The following is a 26,078-nucleotide window of genomic DNA, read 5'->3' on the forward strand; positions in this document are numbered from 1 at the left end:
CCTCAGAGAGAGCCCCTCATTCTCTCCAGGACCCAGGACAGGAGTCTTACGGCAGCCAGAGACCTGGCGCTCAGAGGGGAAGCAAAAACCAAACCTAAGACAGAAAACCGTGAGCCTTCTGGAGGTTCTGGGAGATTCCCGAGGGAGAGGGACAGCTGCTCCTAACCAAGTCACCTTTATTAAACTCATCTTGTGTGTGCGAACATGCGTGCGCGTGTGTGTGCGTATGCGTGCACGCACATACACGCAAGCACATATTTCAGGCCTGGGGCACCACCCCGTAGAGCTGGTGGGGAAGTAACTTCTGCTTCTCGTTGCAACTGTAGATCCATCGGGGGCGGACGAACACCAAGGAGGGGTTGTCCATCAAGGCCTGCAGGGTTGGGTGGGGTGCATACAGGAACATGTGAGTGAGGAGGGGATGGAGGGGATGCAAGGGCGGGTTGGGTCTCCCTTTCCTTGCCCCTCTGGGACTCACCTCCTCAAAGCTGGGGTCCCACTCCTGCGCCGTGATCACAAACTGGACCCGGTCGCTCATATAGTCCTCAAGCTCCCTGGTGGGAGAAGAAAAAAGGCAGAGAATCAGTGTCCCCTCTCCTGGCATCCTACTCCCCATCATTCTCAGAGGCCGTCCTCTCTGTCCCTACTGTGTCCCCTGTAGGCTGCCTGTGGACCCCCATCCTCCCATGTGCCAGTCTTGCGCAGCCACAATACTGACAGATCCCCCAGTTCCCCCTGCCTCCCCCCCACCCCCACCGTCGCTAATCCTTTCAGAGGGGTGGTGGGGAGCCTCCCTTTAGAGAAGAGGAAACTGAGGGGAAGCCGTGCATCCCAGGCTGGCAATGAACCACATGGCCTGTGCCCATCCTGCAGGGTAGGCCCCTTCTCCGTCCTCCCATCGCCTTCCTTCCCACACCCTACCACAACCCTCCCGGGACCCATCACCCCCTCCCCCTGGAGAGGGGGACCACCCCCAGAGACTGACCCATTGAAGGCGGTGACATATCGGCTGAGCTTCCGCCGCTCATCCCCAGGGAACTCCCCATACAGGAAAAAGTGTTTGCCCTGGAAGAAGTCTGCAGGGGAGACGGTGGGAGAGCCAAGTGTGAGGCCCCTGGAGTTCCAAGGCACCAGCCAGGAGCCACAGAACACTTGGAGGCAAGACGGGAGGGCAGGCGCAGTGGCTGCTGAGGGGTGTTCACACACACCTGGCGGGGTGACAAGCAGTGGTTCCCGGCCAGGCCCATCAGAGCCTTCCGGGAGCTTTTGTTTTTCCTTTCTTTGCTTTAATGGTAAAAGACACAATGACTATTATTGCAACATGTTTCTTACACAAATCTGTGAGTGTTTTCTTAAATCACAGGTGGGCTGGAACCACTTATTTAGCCTGGCCTGGGGTCGAAACTCTCAAGCCTGCCCCTTCTTCCTTGGCTGTCTCACGCCTTCTCAACCAGCGCCTTCTCTGGCTCTGACCTTCAGGATGGCTCTGTCTTCATTCCCTTTTGACATGACTTTCCAGGCCATCAATTTGCTCATGCCACTTTTGGGGCTTTGGAGGACCAAAGTACTTTCCTGTCCCTCACCCATGAGGAACTGGGTGGAAACAGCTTCTTCCAGTGGCCACTGAAGCTCACTCCGCTCAGACTCTCTGACTGCCTCCATTCTTGACCGGCAGAGGCTCCGACTCCTGCCCCCACCCCACGCCCCCTGCATTCATGTCTGAGACGACAAATAACAATGCCAACACCACCCACGTCCCAACAGAGATCAGTGCCCACATCATCTGTGTGCCCAGGCAAAACTGAACCTGGCAGTGGGGCTGGGCATCTGCAGATTCTAAAATCCCCTGATCCTGAAGCCTAGGGAGGGTGAAGCCCTGGGGTGAGGCAGGGCCATTCACGCTGGAGTGGAAAGCCAAAGGGGCTCACACCTGGCACTGGCTGTGACGGGCTGTGATGGAGGCGGTCACGGCAGGCAGTTAGGAGGGGGGTGGAGAGGAAAGTCACGAGAGGATGCCAAAAGGAAGGGAACAGACCTAAGAGAACAAAGAGGTGGCAAAGGCGGGGGGGTTGGGGTTGGGGGGGGACAGCAGAGATCCCAAAGCTGCTGGGGTAAGTCACAGCTGAGAACCGAGAGGGACAAATCCCTCCTCAGGAGAGAGAGAGGGATTTCCTACCTGGGAGCTCGGGAACTGGTAGGTCGGGGGACTCCGGGGGACCCTCGTTGTCCGTGTTCTCATCAGTGGATCCCGCATACGGGTCCTCACCATTCTCCCCCTGGCCAGGAGGCTGCCTTTGTTCCCGCCGCTCAGTCACCCTGGAGGAGCCAAGAGGGGTGGGAGAAGAGCATGTAGACCAGATCCCCCTCCACCCAAGGCTGGGGCCACCCTGACCCCCAGCCCCCACCCTACCTTCTCAGCTCATCCTCAGTGTCCCCAGAATCTTCCGCCCCATTGTCCTGTCCTTCTGCGAGTGGAAGCTTAGTCAATGTGAGGTACCCGCCTTGTCTCCTGGGAAGACTAGTAACCCTCCCTCCCAGTCTCACACCCTAGCACAGAAGCAGGCATCCCAACCCCCAGCCTCGACTGCACTCCAGATCCAGTTACAGAGCCTCTGCCTTCTCCTCCCCCAGATCCATTGTCTGGGATCCAGCCCCACCTCTCAGAAACCCAGGAGCTCACGCTTTGAGCTCCTTCCCCTCTTAGATACAGAGCCTGGGTCTCCAGTCCCTCCTCCCTCAGACCCAGGAGTCCGGGCCCCCAGCCCCTCCTCCCTCAGACCCAGAAATCCCAGCCCCCAGTTCCTCCTCCCTCAGACCCAGGAGTCCAGGCCCCCAGCTCCTCCTCCCTCAGACCCAGAAATCCCAGCCCCCAGTTCCTCCTCCCTCAGACCCAGGAGTCCAGGCCCCCAGCTCCTCCTCTCTCAGACCCAGGAATCCAGGCCCCCAGCCCCTCCTCCCTCAGACCCAGGAGTCCAGGCCCCCAGCCCCTCCTCCCTCAGACCCAGGAGTCCAGGCCCCAGTCCCTCCTCCCTCAGACCCAGGAGTCCAGGCCCCAGCGCCTCCTCCCTCAGACCCAGGAGTCCAGGCCCCCAGCCCCTCCTCCCTCAGACCCAGGAGTCCAGGCCCCAGTCCCTCCTCCCTCAGACCCAGGAGTCCAGGCCCCAGTGCCTCCTCCCTCAGACCCAGGAGTCCAGGCCCCCAGCCCCTCCTCCCTCAGACCCAGGAGTCCAGGCCCCCAGCCCCCCCTCCCTCAGACCCAGGAGTCCAGGCCCCCTCAGACCCAGGAGTCTAGACTGCTAGCCCCTCCGCCCTCAATCTCTGACCTGACTGTTCCCCCTCAGCGTCGGTATCTTCCTGGGGTCCTGGTGAGGCTGGTTTGGTCTCTTCTGGGGTTGCAGGTCTCTGGGGTGAGCTAGGTCCTGCTGCCTGAGGGGGCTTGGTTTTGGTCTGGGGGCGCTGAGGAGGGAGGGTGGGTCAGTAAGGAGGGAAAAGGCAGTGTGGGTGTGAGAGTGTGTGGGGTGTGTGCCCAAAGGAGGCAGAAGTGGAGAGTTTGGGGTACCACAACAGATCCATGTCCTCCTCCCACTATACCCTCCCACATTCGGGCAGGGGGAATCAGACCTTTCGAGGAAGCTTGGGGGCTTCATCCCCGCTGCTGCCGCTGTGAGAGCCCCCCTCGTCCTCGCTGCTGGAGCCTGGCCCTGCCATGAGGTACCTAGGGGAGGAATCAGGCCTCAGACAAAGAGCATATCGTGTCCTGTGGGGGAGGTAGGGAGCTGGCATTTACTAAATATTCAGGGTCACGATCGTGGCCGCTCTCCCAGCCTGCTCCTCCTCCCTGCTCCGGAAGGGCCCCAGTGACCCTCAGCCACCCCCCCCCCCACACCAGAGACCTGAGCACTCCCTGCCTTCCACTCCCTCTTGGGGAAGAAACGCCCCACTTCAGACACAAAATAAAATCAAATACTTTTCCCCTTTGAGAATCAAAGTCAGTTTTTCATTAGGAGAATGCCTACCAATTAAGGGAAAAGTCTCAAAAGCAAATACATTTGTAAAGACCTTGACACTATATTCATGGTTCCTTAAGACGCTGACACTCCGGGAAAAGAATTCTCCCAGTTCTAATAATAATAGAAGCAGCTAACACTTACATGGGACTTCCTATGCGCCAGGCACTGTTCTAAACATTTATGACAAATGGAATCACTGAATCCTGGGGTAGGTGCTATTTTTAGCCCCATTTTACAGATGAGGAAACTAAGGACCAGAGAGATTAATTAATTGGCCCCAAATCACAGGGCAGCAGTAGGCAGCAGAAGCAAATGAACATGCTGGCTTTTCTCTCCTGGTGCGCACATTAAGACCCTTCTGTGCCTCGTAGGGTTGTTTCAAAGCTGGTGAAACACTGTTTAGGTGACACACCCATGGGAAATTCAGAGGATGGAAGTGTGGCAGTTGATTGGAGAATCTAATGGTAGGTTTACTAAGCTTTTTCTTTAAAATGCTGTGAATTAAAAGATTTTCAAAAACTCAATTTGTGATCATTGTGGAGAGAGCCATCCCCCTGGAATCCTCCTTCTCTGGTCGATTTTTTAAAATATAAAGTGCTTTCTGATTTTTGTTTTTTGTCAAAACCCAGTCGCAAATCTAACACTGTTTGTCTAGCTGCCTTTTCTTCCACCTCTCCCAGGCAGACAATGATCCAAATCTAGTTCCTCTGCCCCTAAATACACCCCCAACCCACCCCTCTCTCCACTTCCGAGGGCCTGGCCGCTCCTTGACCCTCCAAGCCCTCACAGCAGAGCCTGGCCCTGCCCCACCTCAAACCCTCTGTGGCTCCCCATGCTCACAGAGGAGACCCCCAGAGCCAGATGGGTTTCAGAATTTTGAATTTTTCAAGATTTTAGAAAGGCAAGTAGCAGGTGTACAGATTGTTACATAACACGCCCTAGTGGGGTGTGAGGGACTGCCTTGTAAATCAAATCCATTAATAATTCTGTAATAAATATGGTGGCACACTTAATGGGACAAATAAAGCCCACAAATAGCCTCCCATCAGCTCAGGACGACTGTGCAGCCACATGAGGTTGTGCTAAACCTAGAGAAGCACTTCTGCTTCCAGAGACGTCTGGATTCCCCAACTACAGATGAGGGGTCTGTGGAGCTGGACAGAGCCTAGGGCCTTGGCCGGGCACTGGAGGCCCTTTCTCAGCTGACCCCACCCACCTCCGAGCCTCCACCTCTCCCCAGCACAGATCGCCTCTCAAACACACCAGCCGCAGCCCCAGTCCTGAGCACACTCAGGGCTTCTCTTCTCTCCCACGGAGTATGGTTCACGTCCTCCCTCCAATCCACGGGCCTCAGGTATGACTGTGCCCTTCCTCAGCTCAAAAAGCCTCCCACGGCTCCTGCTGCCCCCAGCTGAGCCCCACCTGCCACTCCTCGGGGCAGATATCGGGCTGACCTAACTCGGCTCCTCTGCCCACCGTGCTTTCTGCCTCTGTTCTGCCCAGAAAACCTCTCCTCGTCCTTGAAGACAGCCCACTCACTGCGGCCTCCCCTTGGGCCTTCCTCCATACTGTTTTATAACAAGTATGGCCCCCTCATCAAAGTCGGAGCCCTTCAAGGGCAGCACCTCATGCCTGGGTGCCCAGCATCGTACAGCCCAGCCTGGCATCAAGCAGGGGCTTCATGGTCTCGCTTTGAATGAATCTAAACAGGCCCCGACACTCTGTTCTCCCACCTGTGAGCCTTTGCACATGCTGTTTCTCCAGCCTGCGATGTCCTTTTCCTTCTCCACTAAGCAGACTGCCCAGAGCCTGCCAAGAACCCCCAGGCAGGCCCCTGCTCCCTCCTCTGCGTCTCCCAGCCCCTGCCCCTCCTCCTCTCAGAAGTCAGCTGACTCTGGGCTGGGCACCAGCGTCCTCTACCAGCAGGCCCCAGTCTGATTTCTCTCCAGATCCCTGGCATTGCCCAGCATGGGGATGAAGGGCAAGGTTGGTGTATGTATGTGTGTGCCTGTGTGTGTGCATGCATGTATACCACACGCGTGCACCGAGGCCTCACCTCCGGGAGGGCAGCCGCCGACGCATGCGGTGACAGTCCAGCACCCACTCTTTACGCACGATGCGGCCTCCGAGGCCTAGGACCTGGCTGTACTTGGGGGTGTTGGCAAAGGCACAGCTAGTGGGGAACAGAATGGAGGGTGTCAGTCAGGTGTGATCTAAGGGGTGAAGGGGAAAGAGGGAGACAAGGAAGATAGAGAGAGGGAGAAAGAGAGATGAGTAAGAGATAAAGAGACAGATACGGGAGAAAGAGAAAAAGACAGATGGAAACTGAGGGAAATAAGAAGCAGAGAGAAAAAGAGGCAGAGGATACAGAAAACTGAAGACAGAGAGAGAGAGAGAGAGAGAGGCCGACAGGGAGACAGAGAAAGCAAGATGGAAGAGACAGAGGGACATGGAGAGGCAGCAGCAGGGAATGTGAGAGGAGGGCCCAGGCCTACATGAGGTGGGTGCTGTCTGGGGTCCAGTCTGGCCGATACTTGGCCCCCAGCTCTAGGGCCTTGTCCCGGAGCTCCGAGCGGAAGGGGTTCTGGAAGCCACTCAGCACCACCACCACACCCTGAAGGATCTTCCCTAGCTCCTGTGGGCCAGCTCGGTGTCCCCTGGGCTCGGTGCCTTCTCCTTGGGGCTTCCCTGGCACTGCCGCCCGTGCTGGGGCAGGCACTGGGGAGGTCGCTGGGGTTCGGGTGGAAGCTGGCACTGGAGAAGCCAAAGAGTGGATTTAGTTAGCACTACCAGGACTAGACCCCCAGCCCCTCCTCCCTCAGACCCAGGAGTCCAGGTCCCCAGCCCCTCTGCCCTCAGACCCAGGAATCCGGACCCCCAGCCCCTCCTCCCCTAGGACAGGAGCACAGGCCCCTTTGAGAACAAGGAATCCAGTCTGCTCACATTTGGGTTTCTTGAGGGCAGGTGGTGACGGTTGGGGTGATGGTTTGCTGGGGGTCTTCTTTTCTTCTTGGTTCAAATCCAACTTCCTCTTCCCCTTGAGGGACTCCTGGGGCTGGGGGGTGGGATGAGTTGAGGCCTCTAGCTTCTCTCCTCCTCCTCCACCCCTCCAGGGTCTGATGATCTCACCTTGGAGGTGCTGCCTACTGCCTTGGAAGCTGGAGAGGCTGAGGCGGCGGCACTAGAGGCCTGCAGTGTAGCGGCTGCATAACTGGGTCCTGCTGGGTCACTGGCTGTGGCTACAGAGGGAGAAAGTGGATCCAGGATGAGGGCTGGGCCCTCAGACTCTTCAGCTCCTATCCATGGGACACAGAACGTTGTTCCCAAAACCCTGCAGTGACCCAGGAGTCCAGGCCCCACCACCTCCTCCTCCCTCAGACCCAGGAGTCCAGGCCCCACCGCCCCCTCCTCCCTCAGACCCAGGAGTCCAGGCCCCCAGCCCCCTCCTCCTTCAGACCCAGGAGTCCAGGCCCCACCGCCCCCTCCTCCCTCAGACCCAGGAGTCCAGGCCCCCAGCCCCCTCCTCCTTCAGACCCAGGAGTCCAGGCCCCCAGCCCCTCCTCCCTCAGACCCAGGAGTCCAGGCCCCCAGCCCCCTCCTCCTTCAGACCCAGGAGTCCAGGCCCCACCACCTCCTCCTCCCTCAGACCCAGGAGTCCAGGCCCCCAGCCCCCTCCTCCCTCAGACCCAGGAGTCCATACCTCCAGCCCCTCCTCCCTCAGACCCAGGAGTCCATACCTCCAGCCCCTCCTCCCTCAGACCCAGAGTCCAGACCTCCAGCCCCCTCCTCCCTCAGACCCACGAGTCCAGTCCTCCAGCCCCCTCCTCCCTCAGACCCAGAGTCCAGACCTCCAGCCCCCTCCTCCCTCAGACCCAGGAGTCCATACCTCCAGCCCCTCCTCCCTCAGATCCAAGAGTCCAGGTCCCAACCCTGTACTCACTCAGGACTCAATTTTCCATACTCACCTGGGGGAGTCTTATTGATCCGGCTGAAGAAGAGGGCCCCTGGTCTCAGGGAGTTGGCGCCCTCATCCTCCTCCTTCACGCGGAACTGGCCAAGCTTGGTCACCTTCTAAGGTCCCACAAGGTCAGTGCGGTGGGTGGGCAGTGGGAAGGCGGGGGTGAAGAGGGAGGGAGAAGGCTCTGGGGGTGGTGGGTAGAGCTCACCTGGGATGAGGCCTCTGCCTCATCTTTGTCTGGGGGACTGTGAAAGCGTACAAAACTCAGGCCATAGGGGGAGTCCTGGGAAAGGAAGGCTGGGAGTCAGGGAGTCTGGCTAAGGACAGAGGCCTGGCCCGCATCCCCTTTCACTTAGGGAAACCCTTTTCTGGCTCTTTCCCTCTTATGGGCACACATGTCTAGGGAGGTGCCCGGGCGACAGTGACAACGCTAATAACATGAAGCTGCTGCTGAGCCGTAACTCTGGGTTGGGCTCGGCACTAAGCCCTTTCCACGCATTAGCTCCTCCAGCCTCATAGCAACAGGCAAAGGCCGCTGGGTGTCCAAGCGAATCCACTCCTGTGTGCCCCAGTTCATGCCTGCGGAATGGGGGGCGTATCATGTGCCACTTCTGGAACACAGAAATGCTCCCGGCTCTTTCCCCCTCCAATGGCTGGATGCAGAGACATAAGATGGAAGAAGCCAGGGCCCCTGGATGATCGGCTGAACACCCCCCCAGGACAGTTCCCCGGGTAAAAAGCATACTTTTATTGTGTGGTATCACTACATAGTCAGTCTCATTGTCGCCACAGCTTAACACCCCTAACTTACAGCAACCCTATAAGGATTAGGAAACTGAGGCCAGAGAGGTTAAGTCACTTGCCCAAGGTCACACAGCTGAGAAGTGGTGTAACCAGGTTTTGAACCCAGCGGTCTGACTCTACATCTCATGATGTTAACTCCTAGGCCCACTCTACCAGACCACCTCCCCAACAAGTCAGCTGCCCCCTCCTCCAATTCCCCTCTGAGGTCCTGCAGTTCACCTTCCCTGGACACCCCCCAGGAAACAAAGCATCCCGTTAGGGTGAGGATCTCAAACCCACTTCAGGGAACGCAGGGTCCCAGCCTCCTCATAGTCCCATGGGGAGACCAGCTGTCCAGTCCTCCCAGCCCTCTGCAACTCGATACTGGCCCCTGAGCTCTCTCCTCGCCCAGGACCAAGGACCCTGCACCCCCAGCTCCCACCCTAGGTACCTTGCTATAGGGCTGGCTGCAAACAATTTTGACGCGGTCCCAGCGCTTCTCGGCTGCTGCCCGGACCAACTTGTCAGGCCCAAAAATGCGAACGCGGTTGGGGTTTGAGCCACTGCGGCTCTCGGAAGGGGACATGAAAGACGAGGTGACCAGAAGGACCTGGGAGAAGGCACAGCGAATGAGAACCAGGGCTGGCTGGTCTAAATGACACCTCCTATGGGCTGGGAAGAGGGCAGGGGCCCGAGCGGGGGCCAAGTCGCCCCGTGACGTGCCTCAAGGTCTCTAGACTCTTCTCTTATTTCCAGGCCTCTAGTCAGTCCTCCCCAACATAGGCCCTAGAGGGATCTTTCTAATTCCAGCTCTGAACGATCCTTCTCTCGATTCTTCCATAGTCTTCCATGTCTGGCCACTTGGTGGTCTACACGGCCTAAGGAACCCTCCCAGCAGAGAATATTCACGACTGGCACAATATTCAAACACCTTTTGGAAATGCACGGCTGGGTCAGCGGAAAGGCAAGGGGAATTACCGGAGGTCAGAATGAGAGCGCGGAATCCAAAGAGGTAGGGGAGGTGCGCCCGTGACTGAGTGACAGGCTCTCAGCTCAAGCCCACCCTGGGATGCTCAGCTCTGGGGTGCTGAGCGGGGACATTTCTGCTTCTCCAGCTGCTCCTGTCAGGCTCCGCCAACAGGGGTCGCTAGAGAGAGGCCGCAAGGCTGAAGAGGGAGGAGGGGTCCGCTCCTTCCCCAGGTCCGGTGAGTAGCCTCACGGATGAGCTTCCACTTCTGTCGAGGCTCCTTCTCCCGGCCGCAGATGAATCCAGTTGGGGCTTCGAGCTCTTGCAGAACCCGCCTCACTGCACGCCTCTCAGGGACACCAGGGCCAGCCGGCGAGTGCCCCCTCCTCAGGGTCTGGGTCTCAGCTCTATGGAACCCCACCTCCAAGTTTCTAAACAGCTACGTTTCAATAATCCCAACCTCTTCCTCTTGTTCCCCCAACCTTAGGGGTGGTAGCTGCTCCCTGCAGGTGCTTCTCCATCATACTCAGTCTTCTGGCCTGTTCAGTTCAGCACAGTCGGCCCTCCGTATCCGCGGGCTGGGCAACCGCGGCTTCAAGCAACCACGGATCAGACGGCCTACGATGCTTGCGTCTGCACTGATCCTGTAGACTTTTTTCTTGTCATTATCCCCTAAACAATATGGTATAACAACTACTGACATAGCATTTACATTTTATGAGGTATTATAAATAATCTAGAGATGATTTAAAGTATACGGGAGGGGGCCGGCCCCGTGGCTTGGCAGTTAGGTGCCCGCGCTCTGCTGCTGGCAGCCGGGGTTCATGTCCGGGCGCGCACAGATGCACCGCTTCTCCGGCCGTGCTGAGGCCACGTCCCACATACAGCAACTAGAAGGATCTGCAACTATGACATACAACTATCTACTGGGGCTTTGGGGGGAAAATAAATAAATAAATCTAAAAAAAAAAATAAAGTATACGGGAGGATGTGCACAGGTTATACGCAAATACTACACTGTTTTATATAAGGGACCTGAGCATCCACAGATCTTGGCATCCGCAGGGGGTCCTGGAACCAACCCCCACAGATACCCAGGGACAACTGTACCTAGTTACTAATTCTTTATGTTAAATTCTCTCTGCTAAAATAACTGGTGTGGTTTCAGTCTCCTGATGGGACCCTGACTGATACAGTGGGTGGCAACGATATTGGTGTTAGCCACAGTGGCACAGAGCTTGATTTTAAAGGGCCCTAGGTGGTGGTGGCAGGGGAACAGAAGACAAAGCCTGGGCTTCAAGCAAGAAAGAACAGTATCTCAAAGACTATCACCAAATCCCATAGAGCTGGGCCCCTCAGTGGGCAACCCCTCCATGGGTAAATTAGGGGAAAATGTGCCTTGTGCAGTCAGTAGGAGGCCTGAGCTCTGGAGGACAGCAGAGAAAAGATGAAACATTCTCTCTGGAGAACTCCTAAAGTCTGTGCCCTCAAGGATTCGGAGCAAAAATTCATACTAGGTATCTGCATGGAAAAACCCAAGCTGAACATTTTAAGTGGTCCCATGTACACAGTATGACCCGACATCAGGGCAAATCTTCTCTGGAGGAATGTACTTCAAATCAAGTCCTCAAAGATGTCCCACAGATACAGTCCCAAAGAACAGAAGTTAACAACTAAACACACACACTCATGAGGCATGAGGCAACAGCTGCCATGACTGAGGGTCAGCAGAAACCACAAACTGCAGACTCCGACCCACAAAGCCTGCATAATATTGAAATTATCAAACACACAATATAAAAGTAAGTATGTTTAATAGTTTAAAGAAATAAATGGAGATACTGACAGTATGATGAAGGAACAAATGACAATCAAAACTGACCAGGCCATTTTGAAAAAGTGAAAGAGCTGTGCGTGCAACACTAAGGAATGACCCATGGTTGGGCTAAGCAATCCAATTCCCTCTGCCAATAGCTGGTCCAAGGATGTGCACATGACCCCGTTCTGGCCAATGTGAGATTAAAAGGAAGGCTGCTAGAGCTTCTGAGAAAGATTTTCCTTCCTCATTAAAGAGAAACAGAGGACAGAAGAGAGCCACTGAATTTCTGCCATTCCACTAACTCCAATTCCTGCTTTGGATTCTACTAAGTGATGGAGGGAGCAGCAGCAATCATCTTGTAACGTGACGGCAAGTCAAAAGAATCAAGAGGTGCCAACCAAGCACCTTGACTTTGTTAAGCTGCCAGATCACCTCTGGGTTTGCCTAATGCTAGACTTCCCTCCCAAGGGAACAATAAATATTCTTATGCATAAGCCAATTTTAGTTGGGTATATCTGTTCTGACATGCTGTGAAATTTGTGAAATTAGAAAACAAAAGCCTTTTGCTGAAAAAACAGAATATAACTACATGTGTCTTTGTGCTCAGCTCTGATTATGAAAAGGAAATGACAAAGAAAATTACACAGAAGGGAAGCCATCTCCCTGGCCTTGACTATACTTGTTTATAAAAGGCCTGACTGTAAGCCGACAGGGGAGGTCAATTTATCAGCTAGTGACTCAAATGAAGGCGCAATGCCGACTCCGGGTGGCGGCTGCTCCCCGTATAAGAGGTAGATTTCCTCTGCATATACTCTCCTCTCATTCATCGTAAAGAGAAAACAACTCTAGGTAACAGATCGTTTTATTACCCAACACTGTCTTTACGGTTCCAGGATTAAACCTTTCTTCTCTAGACTGTTAACTTCGAAAGCTTATAGATCTCCTTTGTAGAATTTAGGAGAGAAAAAAGAATGTGTTGTTGATTTGGTAGAAAATGGTATTAGTTATTCCAATATGTGCCTTACACTTGATTTATACAGGTGACCGCAACACTGACCAGCCCTGCTCTGCCCTTTGTCCTTTTCTTTCTTGGCCCTTCCAGCCCTATCTAGTCTCGGGGTTGAAGCCAAACGTTATAAGCCTCAGAGTCTTTCATTCAGCCTTGGCTAGAAGTTGCAACAAAAACCAGAGGCTCCAGCAGACGTTTCATTAAAAACCTTGAAAGGATGGGAGACTAACGGCATAGGCATTTTCAGACTTTATAAAGATAAAGCCCTGAGCTAGCCATTCCATCTTGCTAGATAGATAAAAGGGTGAATAACACACATGAATAAAAATAAACCAGACATGATAAAATTTTAGCTAAAAACGCACTTAATCGGTTTTCATCATTATAAAGTAGAAGTTTGATCTAAATCTGTTTGCCGAGAACAGAGAAGTTTTTTTTCCTTTGGTGAGGAAGATTGGCCCTGAGCTCACATCTCTGCCAGTCTTCCTCTATTTTGTATGTGGGACGCCGCCACAGGATGGCTGGATGAGCGGTGCGTAGGTCCGTGCATGGGATCCCAACCTGCCAACCCCGGCCACTGAAGTGGAGCCCATGAACTCAACCACTATGCCACCGGGCCAGCCCCCAGAACTTTTTTCAAATAGTCCAAAGACTGTTGACTTTGCTAAAATAGTTAAAGAAGGAGGCCATTAGACTGGGTGACTCTAGTGCCTTAGGTAGCCTGCGTAAACAACCAACATCTAAGCCAGAGCCAGGGCACTTGAATCTAAGAAAATGGAATGCAAGGGCAACTATCATAACAGCCAAATAACTAGATTTTCCCAAATAATGCAACTGCTTAAGCTATAGCCAATTAAATAGTTTCTCTGCTTTGCTTCCGTGTCTTCTCTATAAAAACCTCTACCCTAGCCCGTCCACAGAGCACTCCTAATCATTGTCAGTTTTGGCTGGCCAATTCGAATTGTATGCTCAAATAAACTCTTCAAAATTTAATGTGCCTCAGTTTACCTTTTTACAACTAATATAACCTTGAGAATAAGAATGTTAAAGTAGGGCCGGCCCCGTGGCTTAGCGGTTAAGTGTGCGCGCTCCGCTACTGGCGGCCTGGGTTCCAATCCCGGGTGCACACTGATGCACCGCTTCTCCGGCCATGCTGAGGCCGCGTCCCACATACAGCAACTAGAAGGATGTGCAGCTATGACATACAACTATCTACTGGGGCTTTGGGGGAAAAAATAAAATGAAATTATAAAAAAAAAAAAAAAATGTCTATATGTTAACAATTGGGGAATGTGAGTGCAGAGTATATGGGAATCCTTTGTACTATTTATGCAACTTTTCTGTAGGTCTGAAATAAACAGTTATTGACAAGCTGGTTTTATAATTTATATGGAAATAAATGCAAAGGATCTTGAATAGCCAAGGGAATCTTGAAGACCAAAGTTGGAAGTTCAACACAATCTGATATCAATATTTACTATTAAGACAGTGTGGTAGTGGCATAGAGATAAACATGCATAACAGTGGAACAGAATGGAGGGTACAAAAATAAACCTACATATATATGGTCAATTAATTTTCAAATAAGAACCAAAACAATTCAACGGGAAAAGAAAGTCTTTATAAAAAAAGTATTTTCAACAAACAAAAAACAAATAGGAAAAAAATGAAATTCATCCCCCACTTTACACAATATACAAAAATTCATTTGTGATGGATCAGAGATCTAATTGTAAAAGCTAAAAATATAAAGCTTCTAGAAGAAAACACAGGAGATGGTGGTAGACAGAATAATGGCCCCCCAAAGATGTCCACATCCTGATCCGTGGAACCTGTGAATATGGCAAAAGGGACTTTGCAATTAAGTTAAGGATCTTAAAATAGGGATATTACCCTGGATTATCCAGTTGGGCCCAGTGTAATCACAAGGGTCTCGATAAGAAAGAGGGAGGCAGGAGAGTCAGAGTCAGAGAAGATGATGGAAGCAGATGTTAGAGGAAGGGGGCCACCAGCCAAGAACTGCAGGTGGTCTCTAGAAGCTGGAGTACGTAAGGAAATGGATTCTCCCCTGGAGCCTCCAGAAGGAACCGAGCCCTGCAGACACCATGATTTTAGCCCACTGAGGCTGATTCTGGACTTCTGACCTCCAGAACTGTAAGATAGTAAATCTGTGTTGTTTTTAGCCACTCAGTTGGTGGTAATTTGTTACAGCAGCCACAGCAAACTAATACAGGGACTATCATCATTACTTTGGGACAGGCAAATATTTCCATAGGACACAAAAGACACTGAGTGTTTGAAAAAAAACACCTTGGAAAAAAAAACCTTGATAGATTGGACTTCATCAGCTTCTGCTCATCAAAAGGCACTGTTAAGATAATGAAAAGGTAAGTCACAGACTCAGGGAAAAAATTGGCAACACACATATCTGCGGAAAAAAACCACTCTGAAAAAAATACATGTTAACGCCCACGACAAAAAGACAAACAATCCAATAAAAAATAAGCAAAAGACTCAAATAGACACTCAATAAAATAAATGAATGGTCAGTAAGTACATGAAAGGCTACATGATGTTGATGTCATACTATGTCAGGAAAATGCAAATTAAAGCCATAATAAAATACCACTGCATACCATTTGAATGGCTGGGATTTAAAATATTAAAAAGACAGGCAATACCGTGTATAGGAAAGGATATGGAGAAACTAGAACTCTCATATACTGCTGAAGGGAATATAAAATGGTACAACCACTTTGGAAAACTGGCAATTTCTAATAAGGTTAAAACAGCTATCTACCCTAAGACCCGCAATTCCACTCTTACGTATTTACCCAAAAGAGATCTCCATACAGAGGCTCGTATGAGAATGTTCACAGCAGCTTTATTCGTAATAGTCAAAAAGTGGCAACAGCCCAGATGCCCATCAACAAGAGAACAGATAAACAAACTGTGGTCTGTGCTTACAGTGGAACACTACTCAGCAAGAAAGTGGAACAGATACCGACACATTCACAACATAGAAGAATCTCAAAAAAACGGTACATCAAGTGAAAGAAGCCAGCCACAAAAAAGGGGTACATACTGTAAAATTCCATTTATATGAAATTCTGGGACCAGCAAAACTAGTCTGTAGTGACAGAAAATTCTGAGATGAGAGGTTGCCTGAACTGGGGGTGAGAAGGAACTGTCAGGGAAGCTGGAAGTGCTCTAAGCCTGGGTCTAGGGACAGTTACACAGGGGCATACATTCATCAAAGCTCTCTGACCCACAGTAAGATCTGTGTATTATACTGAATGCAAAATATACCTCAATTAAAAACAATTTCTCGGGGCCAGCCCCGTGGCATAGCGGTTAAGTGCGCGTGCTCCGCTGCTGGAGCCCAGGTTGGGATCCCGGGCGCGCACGGAAGCACTACTTATCAGGCCATGCTGTGGCGGCGTCCCACATAAAGTAGAGGAAGATGGGCACGGATGTTAGCTCAGAGCCAGTCTTCCTCAGCAAAAAACGGAGGATTGGCATGGATGTCAGCTCAGGGCTGATCTTCCTCTCACACACACACACAAAATCCCTCACTGCAGGAAAACAACACATCTTGTGGAAAACTGGTTTGTTCATTTAAGATTGTAAACTCTCCTTGTCATGGTAGGTTTATTTTTCATCCAAAATGTTTCGCTGATTAACCAGCTGGCTAACTATGATCTCACCGATCCAGCTCTAATTAATTAAACCAGTAAAAAAAGGCATGATGCTGACTTTTTTTTAATATTCGTAATACAGCAAAAGGCATTCCCTCTTGTAAATGTCTGTCACAAATAGTGAGTAAGAGGCATCCGAAACTAACATGTGACTCATCTCCGCCCGGGCCTGGCACCAGAAGGCTCCGGGGAAGCGGTGATGGGGGCCTCTGGGGCTGGGATCAACCTCTCAAGGTCTGGCTTACCTCGTAGTCTTGCTCCCCGGCCCCTCCGGCCGAGCTGCCCACCAGCACCTCCACGAAGGCCGAGCCGTCATTCCCGATGTCCACGCTGTGTATCTGCTCCTCCTTCTCCAGCTGCGGGAGAGAAAGCCCACCATCAGGGCCCGCTCTGCCCCTGGGCTTGCTGTGGACCTCAGGAACGGGATGACCCCCATCTGGGCCGCCGTGTCTCCTTGCAAGGTCAGCTCTGTGACAGTGGGGGCCGGGGCTGAGTGGTGCCACTGTGTCCCCTTCACACAGCACAAGGTGTGGCACAGAGTTGGAGCTCGAAGAGTATTCACTGACCGAATGCATAAAACCCCTCCTGACTCTGCCAATCGACTTATAACATGCCGCCATGGAGCTCTGCTCGGGAGCACTTGCCAGGGTCATAACTTGATTCAAATAATCATGCAGACAAATGGCACACCTGTCCCACCTCCACCCCAATCATGCAGGACTCTGTGGAAGCTCCCTGAGGGTAGGGGCCTGGTCCGGTTTTGCTCACCATTGAGTCCTCGGTTTGAATCCCAGCTCTGCCACACACTAGCTGCTGGCCTTGTCAGCTAACCTCTTAGGGCCTCAGTTTCCTCATCTGTAAAATGGGGATGATCACCAGATCCAGGATGATGCACATCAATACTATGGCCACAGGGCCGGCCTGTAACAGGCACTGTACTGCTGTCAGTCAGGGGCATTATTAGTCAATGCTCAATAATTATTTGGTGGAAGAAAGAAAGAACTGTCTGCAGGAAGGCTTCCCCCACAGGATCTGCCATTCCCTTCTGAGAGTTACAGTCACAGAAAGCCATGCGGGGGTGGAAGGCAGTTAGGAACGGCTGAGGCAAGTCTCCTGCTTTCCAGTTTGGGGCTCTTCTATTTGCATTCTAGAATGACAAGTTATTACAACCCTCAAAGGTACCTAGTCCACACCCTACACAGCCCCCACCCCAGGGACCATCTGATGCTCCGATCTGCCTGATCACCTCCCAGTTAGGAAGTCACTCAGATGTCGCCTGCCCACTACAGACTGGAATATCCCTACGTTGGAGGAAGGAGCATGGACTTGGGGTGAGGCAAGCCTAGGTTCAAATCCAGCCCGGCCACTTCCAAGCTGTGCAGCCCTGGGTGAGGTACAACCTCTCTGAGCCGCAGTTCCCTCACATGTGAAAAGGGAGGGTCGTCCTAATAACCCTCCTTCTGAAGGGAGTTGAGACGACACGGAATAGTTACAACCACAGCAACAATTGCAGTGCACATCTAAGTGCTCACGATGTGCCAGACACATCATACATATATCTTCTCTCCTCACAACAGCTCTGCGAGGCAAGGGCTATTATTATCTCCATTTCACACGTGAGCAAACGGAGGCAGGAAGCGGTTATGTAACGCCCCCAAGGTCACACAGCTGGTGAGCGGCAGAGCTGGGATGGGAGCCCAGGCAGGCTGGCTGGAGTCCAGGTGTGCTGGGGAAAGAAGCGGTGCTGAGAGAAGGGCCTTCTCAAGGCTGCACAGGGTTGGCTTCCTGGAGCCTCCCTCTGCCTCCACTGCTGCTTCTAGCTCTGAGCCCTGGGACGGGGTGTGGTGCTGCCCAAGTACACAAGAAGTCCCAGTCTGACTTAGCCTCCCGCCACACTGATGGCTCTCCTCCAGCCACGCCGGCCTTCCTTCTGTCCCAAGAATAGGCCAGCTCCTTCCCACCGCAGTGCCTTTGCACCTGCCATCCCCTTGCCTAGATCATCAAACCTTCCCAGGGCTGGCTCCTTCCATCACTCAGGTCTCTGCTCAGATGTCACCTCTTCAGACCAACCAGAGCAGGCTCCCTCACCTCTTACTATGTGCTACTCTCTATCCCTAACTCTGCTTTATTTTTCTTCATTGTCACCACTTGACATTATACAGTTACGGTTTCTATTTGTATTTGTCTAGCATCTGTCTCCTCTACTAGACTTTTAAGCTCCACGAGGGCAAGGACAATATCTGAGTCATTCCCCACTGTGTCCCCAATGCCAAGGACAGCGTCTGGTCCTTCCCAGCTCTGTTTACTTACTGCTGTGTGACCCTAGAGCAAATGGTTTCATTTCACCCCTTGGGCCTCAGTTTCCTAACCTGTAACATGGGGACAGTAACAACTTCTACCTCTAGAGTTGTTGGGAAGATTCAAACAGGGCATACACACACAAAATCCCTGGAACGGAGCCTGCCACAGAGCAAACACTCCCTAAGTGGCAGCTGATACTATTATCCCTGGAGGCCTTCAATACATTCCTGATGGATGGATGCACAGATGGAGAGGAAGCCCCAGAAACCATCTGACAAAGGAACAAATGCCCCCTGGGTTGTAACTCTGGCTCCGCCCTCCCTGACCAGTGGTTTTGGTGAGTCACTTGCCTCAGTGTCCCCATCTGTCACAAAAGGACCATCCTGGCTAACATTTTCAGATTCTGTGTGCCAGGCGCTTTGTGTTCTAGTTTCCTACTGCTGCTGTGACAAATGACCACAAGCTTAGTGGCCAAAAGCAACAACACTTCTTGCAGATCTGGAGGTCAGAAGTCTGAAATTTGGTCTCACTGGGCTAAAATCAAGGTGTCAGCAGGGCTGCATTCCTTCTGGAAGTAACAGGGGAGAATATGTTTCCTTACCTTGTTTCCAGCTTTTAGAGGCCATGGCCCCTTCCTCCATCTTCAAAGCCAGCATGGCATCACTCTGACCTCTGCTTCCAACCTCACATCTCCCCCTTCAACTCTGACCCCTGCCTCCCTCTTTCCCTTATAAGGACCTCTGTGATTACACTGGGTCCCCCCCCGGATCTCCAGGATGCTCTCACCATCTCAAGACATTGCATCACATCTGCAAAGTCCCTTTTGCCACGTGAGGGAACATATTCACAGGTTCTGAGCATCAGGCCGTGGACATCTTTTAGGGGCCATTATTCTGTCTACCACACTTGGCTAAGCTCTTCCTGGGCCAGACATCACTGAATCCTCACAAGCACCTTAGGAGGAAGGGTCTGTTACTATCCCAGTTTTACAGATGGGGAAACTGAGACTCAGACAGGTTAAATAAATAGCTCACATGTCACACACAGCTAATGACTGGCAGAAAAATGTGGACCCAACTGCCTGACTATAAACCAACACTTTTTCTCAACTCTCCTATTTCAATCCTGAGGTAAAAACTCAACATCTTGATTTCTCCCATAATATAAAGCACAAGGCCCTACATCTAGTAGGCTGTATATACAGCAGTCCCCCCTTATCCATGGGGGATCCATTCCAAGACCCCCAGTGGCTGCCTGAAACCACAGATAGTCCCAAACCCTATATGTACTATATTTTCCTATATATCCATAACAATGATGAAGTTTAATTTATGTTAGGCACAGTAAGAGATTAACAACAATAACCAATAATAAAATAGAACAATTGTAACAATATACTACAATAAAAGTTACTGTAGACCTCAGCAACCTCAGCAACTTCAGCACACGATTCTTTTTCTTTCCTTATTAAGTTGAGAACTTTTATTTTTTCACTTAAAGGAAGCACTTTACGGCTTCTCTTTGGCACATCTAAATTGCCAGCATCACTATTCTTGCGCTTGGGGGCCATTATTGAGTAAAATAAGGGTTACTTGAACACTAGCACTGCAATACTGCAACAGCTGATCTGACAACCACGACAGCTAAGTGACTAACGGGCGGGGAGCGTATACAGTGTGGATACACTGGACAAAGGGATGTTTCACATCCCAGGCAGGATGGAGTGACGGCGCGAGATTTCATCACACTACTCAGAACAGCGTGACATTTAAAACTTATGAATTGTTTATTTCTGGAATTTTCCATTTAATATGTTCAGACTGCCATTGGCCATGGGTAACTGAAACCGAGGAAAGCGAAACTTCGGATAAGGGAGGACTACTGTAGCATCTGTATTTTAAATGAATGATTCTTATTGCCTATATAACTACTTCTACTTTAAACACATATATATACTCCTTTGTATTTCTTCTTTTTGATAAATAAAAAATTTCTCATAAAAACAGTTATATGGAAACAACCCAAATGTCCATCACCTGATGAATGGACACACATTGTATGGTATACCCATGCAATGGAATAGTACCCAACTATAAAAACGGATGAAGCACTGATCCACACTACAGCACGGAGGCACCTCGAAAACATTATGCTAACCTTTAAGCAGGACACAAAAGACCACATATAGTATGATCCTTTTTCTACGAAATGTCCAGAATAGGCAAATCCAGAAACAAAAAATCAGTAGTTGCCAGGGGCAACCTGGGGAGGGGGAAATTGGGAGTGACTGCTTAAGGTTATAGGGTTTCTTTTTGGGGTGATGAAGATGTTCTGAATTAGATAGTGGTGATGATTGCAGAACATTATCAATATACTAAAAACCACTGAATTGTACACTTTGGTTAAAATGGTGAATTTTACGTTATATGAATTTTATCTCAAAAAAGAAGTGAGTGTTCAGTAAGTGTCAGCTGTGAAGGGAAGGGCTTAAGCCCCAGATGACCGTTATCTGTGGCCTGGGTCTGTGTGCACCTTTCTCAGGAAGACACAATTCATGACAGTGAAACAAATGGGACTCGGAAGGCGTGCAAAGTTCCTGGGAGACATCATGTTACAAAATTGTTCCACATCCATGAAAGGTTACGTACAATTTAAAAGAAAAAGGTAGAACTTTCTGCAGTGACAGTGGATCTCCAAGATACACTGTTATTTGGAAAAAAAGCAAAGGAGAGAACAGTGTATATACTATGTACTTTAAAAAGGGATGGTAGGGTGGATGTATATGCTTATATGTGTACAGTGACCCAGGAGGGCCACACGAGAAACCACTAACAGTGGTTGCCTCAGGAGGGAAGAACTGGGTAGCAGGAGTCGGGGGAGGGAGCAGGAGGCGATGGGGGCAGGTGGCGAGGGGGACTTTCTTTTCCATGTATACCCTTTCGTGCCTTTTGAATTTTGCACCATATACACATAATACCCATTCAAAAAGTAAAGTTAATAAAACCACAATGGCTCTCTCCAACAATGGAATACTATACAGAAATGAGAATGAACCAACATCATGACAGCATAATGTTGAGTGACAGCAGCCAGATGCAAAAGTATATACTGCGTGACTCCATTTATATAAAATTCAAAACCAGGCAAAACAAATCTATGTTGTTAAAAATCAGGACCGTGATTACACTTGCGGGGGTAGCGACAGGAAGGAGCACAAGGGGTGTCGAGAGGCCGGGCATGTTCTGTTACTTGATGTGGGTGTGGAGTCAGAGGTTGCAGTTTGCGAGGATTCACTGAACTGTGCACTCTGCTGTACACGTTACACATCAAAAGAAGGTAAAAACAAATTTAAAACACCATGATGGCAAACTGAGTGATTAGAAAACCACTGAAAAATAAAAACAAAACGTGTGTCACCTTGCTGTCAAACATTTCTTCTAAAGAACACACCTCCAGTGCCGCACCAGAGTTACACCTGGACTGCATCCCAGTCGTCCCCTTAGGCCCAGGAGCGGCTAGCAGAGAGGTTGGCACTCTCTGGGAGCAGGTGACGAGTTGGCGACAGAGCCTCCTGTGGCTACCATGAACAAAAAAGGCATGTGGGGCTGTCACGAGCAGAAGGCTGAACCCCATGTAGTAACACCCAGAGGTTGCATAATATTGTTTGGAGGAGAAAATTCAGGGTAGTAGGAAAACCCACAGATCAGTCTACGTGTCTTGGTGTCCGGAAATTTCTGCCTTACCACTTGCTTGAAAAGAACCAAAATTAGCATTCGGTGAATTTGGAGTCACCCTGCATATTGGCAAGTGCCAAATACAATCAGATTTTCCAAAGAGTCTCTAACGTGGGATAAATTATCAACAGCTGCGATGCTGCTTGCTCCTGCATTTGTTCCCTGCAGTTTATTCTCAATGTGGAAGCCAGAAGGATTCTCTGAGAACCTAAGTCAGAGTCATTCCTCCTCTGCTCAGAGCCCTTCAGCGGCTCCCATCTCGTCTCCAGTAAAAGCTGAAGTCCTTACAATGGCTTTCAGGCCCTAAGTGTGTTGGGGGCCCTCTACCGCCACCCCATTAGCTCACCTCCTACTTGTCTCCCCCTGGCTGACTCCACTCCACCCACACTGGCCTCCTTGCTGTTCCTCCAGCCCGCCAGGCACCAGCCTGCCCTGGAGTCTGTGTTTCTTCCTCAGATGTCTGCATAGCTCACTCTGCAAAAATGTCACCTTCTCAGAGAGGCCTTCTTGGATCACTATTTAAATAAAAACCTCTTGCCACTGCCTGCTCCCCCAGCTGAGGCATTCCCCATTCCTCTTACCTGTTTAATTCTCCTCCACAGCACTCATCATCTGACGTATGTTTCACTTACTGATTTCAGTCTTTCCCGACTATGTGAAGCTCCAGAGCACCGATCTATTTTTGTCTGTCTGTCCACTGCTATATAGCCCCAGTCCCTAAAACAGTGCTTGGCCCAGGAGAAGGCGCTTTGTAAATAATTATTCAATGAATGAATGAACAAATGAATCCATTCACTCCCAAGTCTACAGGTCCTGTCCCTGTGCTGACAGTCTCCATGCTTCTGTCTCCAGCTTCATGCCTGACTCCTCACTGCCTCCTGGATGCTGCCCCTTGATGTCCCAAAGTCACATCAAACCTGGACATCCCAACCAAACGTATCACCTTCTTAAGCTGCTCCTTCTCTGGGTTTCAGTGACAGCTGCGATACCTCCCTCAATCTTCCAGGCCAGAGAATCCTGTGCCTCGTTCTGGCCTCTCTGGCTCCCTCATCCCGCCATGTCCTGTCTCTCCTGCTTCTGGTCTTTCTGCTTCCACTGCAACTGGGGTACAGAATGGAATGTGGTTTTCCTGGGGTCACCTGATCATAAGAGAGCCCTGCAGATTCATCACTCAGTAATAATAACAGGAATCCCTCCCTTTACACAAACACTTACATGTTCACAGAGCACTTCTGCAGACATTATGTCACCGGATTTTCACAACAGCCCTGGGCTTAGATCTCATTATTCCCAATGGACGGATGAGAAAACGGGTTCAGAGAAATAAAACAATTTGCCTGAGGTCACAGAGTGAGTAAGAGGGAGAGCTAAGGACTTGAATCCAGGTTCCAAGACTAAATTGTCAGCAACCTGTATCTCCCTCAGTTTACAGTATTGGCTCTGGGCAAGTTGTATAACCTCTCTGGGCCTCAGTTTCCTCATCTGTAAAATGGGGATAATAACAGATCCTAGGTCATGGAGTTTTTATGAGGATTCAATGTTAATCCATGTGAGGCATTTAGAATGGTGACTGGCAGTTGTAACACTGAATAAATGTTAGCTCTCATTATTATTACTATGTTAGGGACTTAGGAGATGTTTCAAGTCCCAAAATCATTCAGAAAATCTCGTAGGTCTGTATATTTTTCCTCAGAAGAGAATCGTCAGCTTCTCTCTAATTCTCAAAGGCTCTGTGACTCAAAAGTTTTTCAGAACCATGGGGCAAGAGAGAGACCAAGAATATGTTCAACACAATCATGTAAGCCTTGCCCCCGAACATCCTCCAAAACACCCCTACATTCAGAAATAAGGAATATGGCCAAAATCAAGAAAGCCAACGTGTGAATACAAAGCAGTATGACAGAGTGGTTAAAAGCACCAAGAATGGGTTCAAGTCTTAGTACTGCCATTTATTAACGGTGATAACGGTCCCTACACGATACTGCTCTTGTAAAGAGCGAGCTTGTGCAGATAAAACACCCAGGCCTGCACCTGGTAAAGAGCAGATGCTTAAAACACACTTAGCTCTCTTCTCCCACCAGTTTCTTATCCCTGACAGGAACAGCCTGTTTGGAATTCTGTAACCATCTCAGGTCAAACCACCCTTTCCTCTTTGCTTCCCTCCACATTCACAAGGCTATGGTGCAGATTCGGTGAGAGCATGGACAAAGGCCCCCAGAAAGAGCCTGGCCAGCATTCCAGAAATGGTAGCTTAAACTGGCCACTTCACATCTCCCCTCCAGATGCTTCAGTTTCCCCATCTTTAAAATGGGGTTGATTGGCTTAGATGATCTTCCAAGACACCTTCTAGCCCGCAGCCCACCGACTTTAGAAGGCAGGATACATGGCAATGATTCACTCTGTTCTGGCGGAGGAAACTGAGGCCCAGAAGGTAGAAGCCATCAACTTGGGCCACACGCTGATTCCTATGGTCATCCTTGGCCTAGCGCCTGGATCACCTTCCTCCTCTGCTAAGGGGCACAGTGACCACGCTGCCCATTTTCCAGGTAAGGAAGGCAAAGTGCCTGGACTCACTGCCAGTTGGCTCAAGAGCAGAGTCCGGGCCCTGGGTCTCCAGACCCCTATGAAGAAGAAGATGGGGGGGAGTGGGGGCAGGATCACCTGGAGCACCACAGAGATGGTCTTCTCGCCCGCCTTGGCTGCCCGCCATTTTCGGTAAGTGTCGGCCTTGAGAAGGTTTTCTGCACAGTGGGTCTGAAGATAAGAGCGGAAAGGGGAAAATTAGGGTACAGAGATGCGGGCCCCAGCTCTCAAATTATTCCTTTCAGTCCTCCCAAGCCCCCTATGACCCCCCTAGATTTAGGTTTCCCCGTTAATCCCCGCCCCCACTCTGCCTCGAGTCCCCTACAGCATCGTCCCCTGGATGTTCACCTCTGGACTCTCCAAGCAAGCTCCCCTATTCCTCCTTTCCTCTCCGGAAGTCCCACAGCCGCCCAGAAGTTCCCCTATTCCCCATCTCTCCCAGAATTCCCTAGAGCGTCCTGGAAATCCCCCCACGACCCTCCTAAGACTTCCATGAAGTTCCCTTTTACACTCCAAAAGTTCTTACAGAGCCCCCTGAGAATTCCCTTACGTCTTCCAACCTCCCCCACGCCAGTCCCTCACCGAGTCCTGGCTACTGCAGGACACTACATGGCGGAGGCGGATCTCCGGCATGTCAACGTCGTGGGCTTCGCCAGGCCCGAAGGATGAAGAAGGGTCCGAGTTTGGGGGGCGGGGAGGGGGTGCTCCCTGCGCGGGCCTAAGTGCGCAAGCGCGCGAGGCTCGGGCCTTTCAAACCGCGGCGCGCCCGCTCTCGCGTCGACACTGCGCAAGCCCAGTCGCGCCTCCCCGGAGAGAGGCGCCAAGTCCCCTAGCAACGAGCTTCTCCTCTAGCCCCGCCTCTCATTGGCCCCACCACTCTCTAGCCCCGCCTCCCGATGACGTAAACACTCTGCTTTCTGGGCGCCTAGCAACAGGAGCGGCTCCCAGGATTGGGCCCTAGAAAAAACTCGCCATTCTCATTGGATGACGCATCACCGCCCAAACCGAAACCTATAAAGAGAAAAAAGGACAGCAAACCTGAGCGGCTTTTCTCAGGCAGTCGGGAGCCTTTCGCAACAGGATCCCTTTCACCGGTTCCTTGTGGCTACACTCTTCGCCACCCCACCACCGCACACACGAAAAAAATCTCTGATCTCTCTCAGGGGTACGCCTGAGGCCAAGAGAGAGTGGGTTAAGGACCTAAATAAAACACAAA

General features: G+C 51.0%; 1 protein-coding gene across 3 annotated transcripts; it reads right to left on the reverse strand.

The window, feature by feature from the left end:
- Positions 1–159: 159 nt before the first annotated feature.
- On the reverse strand, positions 160–25,602 carry XRCC1 (X-ray repair cross complementing 1). Of its 3 annotated transcripts, none has more exons than XM_058529474.1 (17): positions 25,445–25,602; positions 24,941–25,033; positions 16,490–16,600; positions 9,203–9,361; positions 8,177–8,251; positions 7,976–8,081; positions 7,140–7,249; positions 6,954–7,065; positions 6,506–6,764; positions 6,067–6,183; positions 3,622–3,715; positions 3,324–3,456; positions 2,411–2,462; positions 2,177–2,316; positions 986–1,076; positions 479–554; positions 160–373 (listed from the first exon to the last, which is right to left on the reverse strand). In XM_058529474.1, exons 1-17 carry the CDS (start codon positions 25,493–25,495, stop codon positions 260–262), a joined length of 1,893 nt encoding a protein of 630 aa, XP_058385457.1. In that variant the 5' UTR covers positions 25,496–25,602; the 3' UTR covers positions 160–259. The 3 variants fall into 3 exon arrangements, with proteins under 3 accessions (XP_058385457.1, XP_058385456.1, XP_058385458.1); XM_058529473.1 differs by having other exon boundaries at positions 2,411–2,465; positions 25,445–25,601; XM_058529475.1 differs by lacking the exon at positions 9,203–9,361 and having other exon boundaries at positions 2,411–2,465; positions 25,445–25,601.
- Between the last annotated feature and the right edge of the window lie 476 nt (positions 25,603–26,078).

This window comes from Diceros bicornis, chromosome 34, assembly GCF_020826845.1.
Source record: "Diceros bicornis minor isolate mBicDic1 chromosome 34, mDicBic1.mat.cur, whole genome shotgun sequence".
Lineage (NCBI taxonomy): Eukaryota > Metazoa > Chordata > Mammalia > Perissodactyla > Rhinocerotidae > Diceros > Diceros bicornis.

Coding starts and splice junctions, on each gene's coding strand:
- XRCC1 (XM_058529473.1), bottom strand. CDS start 25,495: ATGCCGGAGATCCGCCTCCGCCATGTAGTGTCCTGCAGTAGCCAGGAC. Junction 8,252..9,202: donor GCAGCCAGCCCTATAGCAAG/GTACCTAGGGTG, acceptor TTCCTTTCCCAG/GACTCCCCCTATGGCCTGAG. Junction 7,250..7,975: donor GATCAATAAGACTCCCCCAG/GTGAGTATGGAA, acceptor CTCCCTCTGTAG/CCACAGCCAGTGACCCAGCA.